The sequence below is a fragment of the Melospiza georgiana genome, chromosome 8 (assembly GCF_028018845.1).
Source record: "Melospiza georgiana isolate bMelGeo1 chromosome 8, bMelGeo1.pri, whole genome shotgun sequence".
In the NCBI taxonomy this organism is placed as follows: domain Eukaryota; kingdom Metazoa; phylum Chordata; class Aves; order Passeriformes; family Passerellidae; genus Melospiza; species Melospiza georgiana.
This window is the reverse complement of record NC_080437.1, coordinates 19042356-19053616: the sequence shown is the minus strand read 5'-3', so window position 1 is coordinate 19053616 and position 11261 is coordinate 19042356. Positions and strand designations below refer to the sequence as shown.

Genomic DNA, 11261 nt, shown 5'->3' with positions numbered 1-11261 from the left:
ACAGCTGCGGCGGCCAGACCCGCACCCGCCGCGGGATTCCCGCGGAGAGGGTAGCACGGGGCGGGACGGGACGGGAGGGGAGGGGATGGGGTGGGACGGAACGGGACGGGACGGGACGGAGGGGACGGAACGGAATGGGACGCGACAGGCCGGGACGGGAAGCGCTGTGATGGGAGGGGACAGGACGGGAGGCGGTGGCTCCGCCCAACGGTCCGCGCGCGCGGCCTGGCGCCCCCTGCCGGCGCTGCGGTGCGCATGGGCGGGGCGGGTCACGTGACGGCGCTCAGCTGACCGCGCGCGGCGGCGGCGCCGGCCCAGGGAGAGCGGCGGGACCGGGCCGGGCCGGGAGCGGCACCGGCGGGAGCGGCACCGGCGGGACCGGCCCAGGCCGAGCGGCGGGACCGGGCCGGGAGCGGCACCGGCGGGACCGGGCCGGGAGCGGCACCGGCGGGACCGGCCCAGGGAGAGCGGCGGGACCGGCCCAGGGAGAGCGGCGGGACCGGGCCGGGCCGGGAGCGGCACCGGCGGGACCGGCCCAGGGTGAGCGGCGGGACCGGCCCAGGGTGAGCGGCGGGACCGGGCCGGGAGCGGCACCGGCAGGACCGGGCCAGGGCGGGCGGCGGGACCGGACCGGACCGGGCCGGGCCGGGAGCGACACCGGCGGCGGCCCCGCTGCTCACCGTCCTTCTCCCGCAGATGAACGGGGACGTGGCGGAGCCGGCGCCGGTGTGGGAGCGGCCCTGGTCGCTGGACGAGATCCGCAAGAGCAGCCAGAGCTGGTCCTTGGCCTCGGACGCCGGGGTGAGCGGTGCGGCCGGGACGGGCCTGAGCCGGCACCGGAGGGGCGCGGGGCCGCGGCCTCCCCGGGCTCGGGGCCGGGGGTCGGGAGAGGGGCCTGCCGCGGGAAGAGCGCAGCCCCCGGGCCCGGCCGCTCTCTCGGTGCTTTAACCCTGCGGTCCGGGCAGGAACACTGAAGTGAGGGCTTGGCTCGAACGGAGATGCGGAACGAAGTGGCTGAGACTTGTCCTGTGTGTGCGCGGGAGCGGTTCGGTGTAATGTGCGCGTGTTTTGGTCCTCAGCTGAAGTGCGTGATCAGTTCTGCCTGTCTCACAAACGGTGCCAAAAGGAAAAAGAGTTGGATGCTGACTATTGCTTTCCTTTGTTGTTGCCAACAGCTTCTGCATTTTCTACAAGAATTCTCACAGCAAACCATTTCCAGGACACACGAAATCAAAAAACAGGTGGACGGCTTGATCAGTGAAACAAAAGCTACCGACTGCCGCCTTCATAATGTTTTCAATGACTTTCTTATGTTGTCCAACACACAGTTCATAGAGAATGTGAGTGTGCTCTAGTACAACATTAAACTTGTACTTCAAACATTGTCATTGTCTATTAATGTAGGAGTGATTTAGCTTTCGGGCAAGTCTGATGCTGATTTAGGGATGAAATTACTTTTAATTTACTTTTGTTAAAAGATATCCTAATTCCCTTGTGAGTGATGCACTATCCAATACTGGCAGGCTCCCTTTGCCTTTTCAGCAATACCTTCCTTCCTTGCTGATATGTAACCAGGAGATAAGAGTTTTGGTTTTAGAACTATGAATGAGTTGGGAATTCTGGGATTTCTTGGTTTATCTTCACAAGTTGCAGGAATGTAGCATTTGTCTGCCTTACTTGTCTAAATATGAGGAATGTTATACAATGCTGTAAATTTGCTTAATGGTGTTATTTTACTGTAAAAGCATTTGGTATTAAAGGTGTTGGCCTGCAGGTAGTTGTCCCCTTCATGTGGTCATGACAAGCATATTTTCTGGTTAATGTTGCCACTTTATAGATATCTCTGTTTTGAAAGATAAAGCTGGACTCGAAAGCCTGTTGCAGAATTGTATCACTAGATGTGTCTAATTAAGGTAGAGAGCTTTAATAGTATTTCAGATTTTGGAGGGTTTTTAGCACTGTGAGTTTTATCAAGTGTTTTGTTTTGATCAGCATTATTTCACGCCATAGGTGTCTCATCATGGCATTATTATTATTGGAAGGGTGGTGGCAGAGGAAAAGATGGAAAGAAAACTGGATTTATATTCTGGGGGTTTTTGCTGCTAGTGGGTTTTGTCAGTGCTGCAGTGTCTTTTCTGACCTAGCTTGGCTGTTCAGCATAATGATTCTGCTGAGAACAGTTTGTACCAAATGTTTTAAATCTCATGTGCTTACAGCTGTTTGTTCCCAAATTAAGGTGCACAGAAATAGGTCTTCATTTCTGATTTTCATTTTAGTTAGTAAGAGATCTGTCTCTTCCCAAGGGATAACTGCACCTGTCTTTCAGATTTGGATTTAGGTTTGCAGGTTTCATGGAGATCTTTTATTCCCCTTTTTCTCCTTGTTCCTATAAAAGATTGCTGGATGTGAGGGATCATCGGAATAAACTGAAGTTTGAGGGTTGTTGTGAACCCTTTCTGTGAGTATGGGAGGAAAAGCTACTAAGTAGCAGAAAACTAAAGTAGACAGCCTCTAAGTAAACTACAGGTTTCACTCTGAAGGTGTCTAGAGCAGTTTTACATTGGGAATGTTAAAACAGTGCATTTTTCATTATGTTCAGGTTAGTCTGTTAGCAGACTTGAATTACCTCAGTTGCATTGAGAGGCTGCCAATGGTACCTTCAGTACCAATGCATGAAGGTACTTGACATCATCCATTTTTTTAATGTGTAATGAACTAATGTGTAATTAATTACATATTAACAGTGCACTTTGTGGTGGTACCCCATGGTTTAGCCCCTGTAGTAGTACATTGTTCTTACATGAATTAATTTTGCTTGACTTTTCAGAGAGTATATGATGAAGAAGTGGAAGAGCCTATTCCCAAAGCTGATGTTGGAGACAAAACTGAGCAGGTAGTTAACTTCAGCTGCCTTGAGTGCTGGCAGTATGTTTGCAGCCATTGTCTACCTTCTCGTTTTCAAACTTGCTTTGCTTACATTTGCAACTTACAAACCAAACTCCTTCCTTTCTCCTTGAAGTCTTTCTGTTGGATAGTGTATGTCACTCTGTCATAAAACTGACAGTGATATTGGAGGCTACTACAGTGTGTGATCATATCTTAGGGCCTCCCCAAGCTCAGTACTGTATCCAGCAGATGAGACTTATGCATTGATTTTTAAGTGGTTATGCATATTTTTTCAGCAAGAAGGCCCTGGGCAACCTTACTGGATTCACAGGTAGTAAATTGGGGAAGCAGAAGCTGACTGAAATAATTCCTAGGAATAAGTACTCAGAAAGCTATGTATGTATGTATATACATTGCAATCTAGATGTATTATCCCATAAATGTCCCCATAATAGCTTGGGAGCACAAGTAAAACAATACTGTGCTTGTGTGGATGTTTAGAACATCTCTGTTTCTGGAGTGATGAAAATGAATTAAGTCAAGCAAAAAAAAAATCTGATTGTCCTTCCAATGCACATAGTGAAAAAGCTTTCACTGTGCTGATTTGAAATTAACATTTTGAATGTGTGTTGTGGTAAGACTGAGTCTTAAGTAAAATGCAATGAGCATGTGTTTTTCTGTTGCTAAAGGAAAAGACGCGGGAACAGAAAGAAGCTGATCTAATCCCTAAAATTCAAGAAGCAGTGAATTATGGGTTGCAGGTTCTGGACAGTGCATTTGAACAGCTAGACATCAAAGCAGGGAACTCTGACTCAGAAGAGGAAGAAAGTAATGAAAGAATGGAACTGATACTTGAGCCAAAGGTACAGGGACCCGTTCTTGCTGGGTTTGTTTTGCGTTCTTGGACTTGCTCTTTGCTTCTGTTAGCTGTATTGCTACCTTAGTGTAAAACTGATGTTACCTAAACCTGTTGCCTAAAAAGAACTTCTGAAGAAGTGCTCTCTGCTGAGCTACTCCTTTTGTAACCTGTCTGTCTTGCAGTTAGGTTAGCATTAAGGTATGGCATCCTAAAGGAAGTTAGTTTAATGGAGTGAACTTCAAAGGGGAAGCCTCAGTTCTGTATGGGAGTGGGATGTACAAATTTCATGCTTTTTAGGTACAAACCATATCTTTATGGGTTGTTTTTACCATCCAAATGATTAAAAATCCAAGGTCTAGGTTTTGGGATAAGACCTGTAGATCTTTGCTAGGATATTCTTCTGTTACGTGGCATGCAAAAAACAAGTTGCGACTACACAAACAGAAGTAGCCACTGTTTGAGGGTGTTGAGGGAAATAAACATCAGCTGGCCCACCCAGTCATATGTTGACTTGAAACATAGGTTTGGTGGGGCTCTTAACAAGCTTGTATCTTCCTTGAGTTAAAACAAGGGATGTAAGGCTTCTGTTCTGAGGGCTGTTCAAAGATGTCAGAAAGACCTGATGTTGTCTCTTTCCAGGATCTCTATATTGATAGACCTTTACCTTACTTGATTGGCTCTCAGCAGTTCATGGAACAGGATGATGTTGGCCTTGGGGATCTCTCTAGTGAAGGTATGTGCTGGCATGACCTTTTATTTCTATGCAAGTAATTAGGTCCTAATCCAAGATTTTTGACTGTTTTAAATCACTGCTTTGGTTATCCTGTGTACTGTTCTGGCATGGTTAGATGCAGGCTGTAATTAGCTGGGGAAAAAAAAGTTGATCCTGTGTAACTACCACATTTCCAGTATACAAAGCAGTAATTTCTCAGTTACTTGTGCTTTGTGTACTAGAAATGCAAAGTATTAAAATTTCATCAGCTCTCAAAGTTCTTTCAAACCACTCTCTACCCACCTGAATTTTAGTTTTCTTCTCAGACTCTTTAGGTGGCTTAAATGGTGACTACATTGTTCTGTGTCTGATGTTAACTTTTTTGTTTCCATTTAAATTAGAAGGATCAGTAGATAGCGATCGTGGAAGTGTAATTGACAGTGAAGAGAAGGATGAGGAGGTAAGTGGCAAGTACCAGCTGTTTTACACAAACATTCCTTGCATGTGAGGCCATTAACTACCTTGCTTTTTAAAGTGGGCTATCAAGATTATATTGCACAATGTTTTTTCCCAGTGTTGGTTGGGACAAATATACTTTGTTATTGTTTTTATGCAGTGGTTTCCTCTTCAGCTTTCCAGAGGAACATTTATGTGGTATTGACTCTAGCCGTTACTAAAGTAGAATACTTCAAACTGAAGTGTTTTATTCCACTCTTATTTAATTTTGTGAAGCAAATCAGATTCTTCTAAAGAATTGCATTTATGGAGAACAGATCTGTTGTAAATTACAGTCACAAAGAATGGGATGGAGACTCTCAGGAGCAAGTTTAAAGCTTTAAGTAATGTACCTCCAGGCTTAACCTCATAAATCTGCTGCATTGGAATATCAGTTTCTGATATGTTTTGCCTGCTTTGGCTGGGATGTCTCTGCTTTGTAACTGTGCTATGGAAGCAATCCCTTTCTCCTGAGGTGTTTGCTTTTGGTGTCTTTGCTCACTTTAAGTGAAATCCCTTTTGAGTAACTTAGATGCAGTCACAATGGATCCTGCTGTCCTTGCTGAATTAATGACTTTCTAGTGAGCTCCTGTCATAAGGATGGTCAGCAGTGGGGGAACAATTTCTTGGTCAGATCATGGTGAGGAGACCTGCATGTCCAAACTTCAGCAAGCTCACAGTCTCTGACCCCTCTCCCTTAACCACTGGTTGAAGTAATGTGTGATACTTGTCTCTGGGTCTCTTATGTTACAGGAATCAGATGATGAATTTGGGAACCCTAGTGAAGATGACCAAAAGACGGTACGGTTAAACGCTCTGGAACACCTGAAAGACTTCCCATTTGTGACACAGTGAGCATGAATGAAAGAGGAGATGAGAGCTCTAGACAGTTGATTATTAGCAACTTTGTGAGGCCTGATTTTTATAACTTTTTATGGGAAGGTCCTGGGCAGATAGCACCATGTTCTGAAAATGAGCCTGGGTTGGTCTTAGATATGCTTGCAAGCTGTCATTAGATACAGAGCCTATGTGGGATGGCATTGCTGGTATATGTTTTCCTCAGGAGTAAGTTGGGAGACATGAGAGTTCAAAGACTCTACCCCAGGAAAACTAGGCTTCTGTGGGTTCATTTGGTTTATAATTAAAAATCTAATCTTGCTGTGCAGGAGGCAAGGAACAATACAGTTTGAGTATTACATGGAATCAAAGATGTGAACACTATTAGATATTTAAACAGTATATCCATTTGGATAATGAATGAGAAGGGAAGAGAAATGTTGAGATGGAAAAATTACTAAAGCCTGACTTTAGTAATTGGTTTTATAAGAAGGAATCTTATCCATATTAAGATGTGCCACTGCAAAAGACTTTTAGGAGATCCTCAATGTGTCGTGATTTATTGCCAGAAGAGCAATGATGCAAAAAGCAACCCTTATTCACTCTACTAATTAATAAAACAGTGTTGCAAAAACACTCAGGTGTTACTTTAAGCTCACCTTCATGGGGTAGGTTTGTATACCTGATGTATTTTTAGATGAGCAAGTATATTTGGGTTGTTGGTGGTTTAGTTCAATTCTGGGCACTTGCTTGTGCCAACCCCCAGCTCTTGTCCAGTTCACTTCATCTTTTTTACCCTCTTATTGATGTGACTGAAATCAGGATGTGAGCATGTAGTGTCTCTCATTCTGCTGTGCACCCTAAGGACACAGCAAGATGATACAACTTTTTACTAGTTGATCAAGGAACATTAAGGAGTACTTAACTCAGTGTTCATGTGTTAAGACTAAATACCAGGCCTTTAGTTTGTGCATGGTAGTGGTACACACCATGTGAGAGAGGGAGCCTTTGTGTCCTCAGTTGCAGCATTCAGTAACACAGCACAGGGTTGGGGTGTGCTAGAGAATGCAGCAACTGGCTTGGGGCTATAAGCTCTCCTTCCTTACCTTTCAAAAGCTGTGAGGTACTCCAAATTGACTGTAAGTTCCCATCCTTTCTGTGAATTTGATTTGAATATTTTATCTAAGCAGATGAAGTTTTGTGTTTGTTTTGTATGTGAACAGGATATTAATTGTTTTTTAGAGGATAGCCCAAATGAGTGATGAAGATGATGATGATGGCTGCGATCTCTTTGACTCTGAAAAAGAGGAGGATGAGGAAGGAGACTTAGATGAAAGCACAAAGCCTGTGAGTAATTGCTGCTTTCCTGGAGTGGGAGATCTGACTTTTTATTAAAAAAATTTGTCCTTAGAAGGATTATAATGGTAGCTCTCAAGTACCTGGAATGGAATGACGTAAGAAGTGCCTCCAAAAATCCTGAGTAGTCTTTTAACATAATTGTTCAGGTGTTATGCCTTTAAACTCAGGGATTCTCACAGCTTAAGAAAGTATCAAAGCTGTCTTTCAAGAATATTAAGAAATGGATGATTGCATTTTTGTGAGGTGAAAGCCTTTTGTTTCTCTTGTTTACAAAGCAAGGTGACATTAACAACTATGTGTTCATCAGAACTAGAAATTCTGAGAAATTCTGATGCATGCCTAATCTCTGCTTTCTTAACAGAAAGCTGTATTGCTTCTTCTGAGGGCTTCAGACAAAGTCTAGACAAGATACTGTACAAGTGAGGCTATAGAATACAGTATTTATAATTGTAATTGTAATTGCATCAAGTTGCTAACTGGATCTGCTGTTACTTGTCCCTGCTGCTCAGAAAAAGAAGAGGCCAACATCATTTGCAGATGAGCTGGCAGCTCGAATCAAAGGAGAAGTGCCAGTCAGACAAGATGAAGAGTGTTCATGTGAGTTATCTCCCATGTTTTGAAAAGTGTTTGTGCCGTAATTGGGGACTTCTGAAAGTGTGGCACAGGAGACTGTGGGTAATGAAACATGAAGTTCCACAGGTCTATTATTTGAACATGTATTAGGTAAAAGCATGACAAGAGGAATTACAGACACTATTTTGTGCTCTGAGTAATTCTTTGCCCATAACTCAGAGGACTGAATTGGAATTCACAGTGGGAAACACATTGCTTTCAGGTGAGACAGGTCACTCTCAAAACACACAATATTGGAAATGTTTTCTTTCCAATCTGATTCTCCCTCTGCATGTTTGACCACATGTGTGTTCTCCTGTTTCAAGTAAGTTTGTGGAAGCCACCGGTCACTGTGGTCTTTCAGTGAGCTTTACAATAGAAAACACCTCAAGCAGTAGATTGGTGTTTTCATGTGGTATGAATTGTTTGTTTTCTTTGCTTAAATATAGTGTTTTGAGGAAGCTTTCCTTGCTGCTGTCAGTTTTGATATTTTAGACTAAATAATGCATTTAACTTTTGTGTTGCTTTCAAAGGCAGAGATGTCTCAAGTATTTAGTCTTGGAGCAAAGCAGCAGTGGAAAATAGCTAGGTGAAGTTGAGTTGTCAAGTGCTTGTGAGGCTGCTGCTGACCTGTAAAATTGGGAAGATGAACAGGCAAGAGCTGTGTGTGTGTTCTTGCACTGTTCAAACAATCAAACTAGGTCTGTTGATATCAAGAATATAAAACCTAACAACTTAACCTGTTCAGTTACAGGGAAGTCTTCCAGTCATTGAAGTAACTGTAAGGCCAGAGGAGCTAAAACTCTGGCTTTGCTTTTGGTACCTGAATGAAGACAATAATAAATCTGGAGCCTTTTGAGATGCCTGGAGGTTCTGCAAAGGTGTGGAGCCTGTGCAAAGCTGTCTTGCTTTCTGACATCTCAGGCGACACTAGTGTGCATGTAGACAATTGTGTTGAACCCCTAGTGCCTAACAGAATTACTCTATTACAATTTTAAGTACTAGTTTTAGAAACTGTATTTCATAGAATTGATTCATCAGGCTGATTCATGTGGAAGCACAGAGGTCAGCTTGGTTTGCTGTTTTTTAGGTTCTTTTTGCCAAAGATTGATCACAGACTGTAAGTAAAGGTGGACTGGTTTTTCATTCTAACTTTCTTCTTACAGCCCTGTCATCAGAGACCAAAACAAGGAAAACTCCAAAAGAGAAGAAGGAAGTTAGAGTTCCATCAGATGGTAGGACATCCTCCTCTCATGCTTTTGAATTTTGGGCTCGATTGTAAGATAACACTTAAGAAATCGTGGCTTTTGCTATAGAAGCTGGGTGGGATATCAGTGAGAATTCTTTAAGGTGAATGTGTAAACAAATCTAGGTGGGGCTGTGCATGTAAACAAGGCTGGAAGCACACTTGGTGAGAGTTCTTCCTTTATGTGGCCTTCTGCAGCAACCACACAACCCAGTCTGTCTTCAGCAGCTTCTCTCTGTGTCATGTTTATGAGAGCAGATGGAACCAAAGCAGTTTTTATTTTGGTTGTGTCTGATTTCCTTTCCTGAAACTTGATCAGTCTTACCAAAGCTCATGTCTCTTGTACTTTCTAGATGAAGATGATGATATCTTCAAGCCTCCTAAACTGACTGATGACGACTTCACACCGTTTGGTTCACGGGGTGGCCTCTTCAGTGGTGGAACAGGCCTCTTTGATGATGAAGAGGTGAGAATACTGCAGATATTAAGAAAAATAATCTGATAGTGCAAGGCAGTTTTGTGTCAGTGCAAATTTGAATGAAGCCATCACTGGTTACCTCTTGGTGACTTACTACTCAGACTGCTTTCCTCATCTCTGTAGACCCAGGACAGCCAAGCAGATCTGTCTGTGATTGCTGCCTGCCTGCATACTCCTGGGCTTGGTTTCTGTTAACATCTCTGAAGGGTGACTTAGCTTCACTTTACTTGTGCGTTGGAGGAGGCTGTGCAAGACCAGCAGGCAGACACAGCGTGACGACAGGCAAATGATAACTTACCAATGGCAATTGATCACTGACACCTCTGCCACACCCCTACTCTTTCTGAAGTATTTTGTCTTCTTTCTAGAGTTTTATACAAAGACCATGCATTTTGAGTCTCCAGGTAGTCAACCTCTAATACCTCCATTTGCATAAGAGGGAGTCTTTCAAGAAGTTAAGTGGTCAGTACTCAAAAAATCTGGAGGTTTCCTGGAAATCCAGGCTGTGATTGTTGGAGATTGGCACAGGGCACTGCAACCTGAACACGGGAACAACTGTGGGAGTGTCCTGCAATGTTTTTGAGCTGTGATGTATTTCCTTGCACTTATGTTTTATCTACATGAAGTTCAGGAGTATTTTTATGCTTGCCCTGACCTGAATTTTTCCCTCAAACCTTAGTGTATAAACTTCAGTAGGAAAGCTCAGAAGGGTATAATCAGGATCTAACCAGCTGTAGAATAATTAGTGGAAGTCTTTGAAGATGTGCAAATAAAAGGTCATTCCTTCTCTTCAGCAGACAGACTAGCGATCAGTAAATTGAATTTTAGAAGAGTGCTGCTTTTCTGAATGTATGCACTCAAGTTAACACTTGAGTGATTTCTTCCTCTGGCTTGGCTTAGAAGTGAACATTCAATATGGAAAAATCAGCATCTGTAATTAACTACAGAAACAACTTCACCACTTCCCTCCCTTTGCATTTTCATCTATGAACAGAGTGATCTTTTTGCTGAGGCACCAAAAGGAGAAGAACCAAAAGAGAGAGAGGAGCAAGCCCCAGTAAGTGAAGGTAAGAACCACCCTTTGCCTCCTGTAGTCTTGTCTGTGCTGTGATTTATTACTGCTAGCAGCTAGGCTGTTCCCAAACTAGAAAGCCTGGTGTAGCAATTACAGAGCAAGTCTCTTCTCCTCAGCAGTGTTAATAGAGAGCAGCTGTGTTAAATTTTACATGTGTTTGTTTGCTATGATCTGTTACACACACATACTCTCCTAGAACTGAAAGGATGTCCTTACTGCTGTTGGCAGAGCTCTCTGCTCTGTGCTGGGTTCCTGCTTCTCAAGTGTACTTTACAGGATCCAGTTGTGGGTTTGAGGGGAGCAGAGATTGCTTCTTGCAGATTAATTCACCTGAGTTTCTCACTAGCTGCATATCCTTAAGGACTCTGAGCACACATTCTGTATTGCAGAGCTTTTACTGAAGCACTGTATTTGATGAATTTTCAGATATGTGTTGGGAGACTAAGCCATTTTGTTTTGAATGTATTGGAGTGGTTTTGAATGTGTGAATGTGAACTGTTGTAAATAATGATGTATGTAAACTTGTAATGTGTTTATAAGCTTCAGTGTAGTAGAGCTGTTCTTTGGAGTTTAAATTGGAAAAAGTAGACTGTTACATATATTTGCAATAGCCCAGAAGTTCAAGAAGAATGTTTTAAAGAGTTCTGAGCTATTAAGAAATAAAAAGCAGCTTAGACAACTTCTTGGATTCCTCTTTCTGTG

General features: G+C 43.4%; 1 protein-coding gene across 3 annotated transcripts in view; it reads left to right on the top strand.

Annotated features, from left to right (window-relative positions):
* The first annotated feature begins 696 nt into the window (after positions 1-696).
* The window catches only part of LOC131086405 (WASH complex subunit 2A-like), a 34150-nt gene continuing 23585 nt past the window's right edge, over positions 697-11261 (top strand). For all 3 annotated transcript variants that reach the window (XM_058029409.1, XM_058029408.1, XM_058029407.1), the window contains exons 1-12: positions 697-801; positions 1176-1340; positions 2828-2893; positions 3576-3749; positions 4385-4478; positions 4859-4917; positions 5706-5753; positions 7032-7136; positions 7658-7745; positions 8927-8995; positions 9360-9472; positions 10479-10551. In XM_058029409.1, the coding sequence (XP_057885392.1) occupies positions 697-801; positions 1176-1340; positions 2828-2893; positions 3576-3749; positions 4385-4478; positions 4859-4917; positions 5706-5753; positions 7032-7136; positions 7658-7745; positions 8927-8995; positions 9360-9472; positions 10479-10551 (1159 nt within the window). The remainder of the gene's footprint in view (positions 802-1175; positions 1341-2827; positions 2894-3575; positions 3750-4384; positions 4479-4858; positions 4918-5705; positions 5754-7031; positions 7137-7657; positions 7746-8926; positions 8996-9359; positions 9473-10478; positions 10552-11261) is intronic.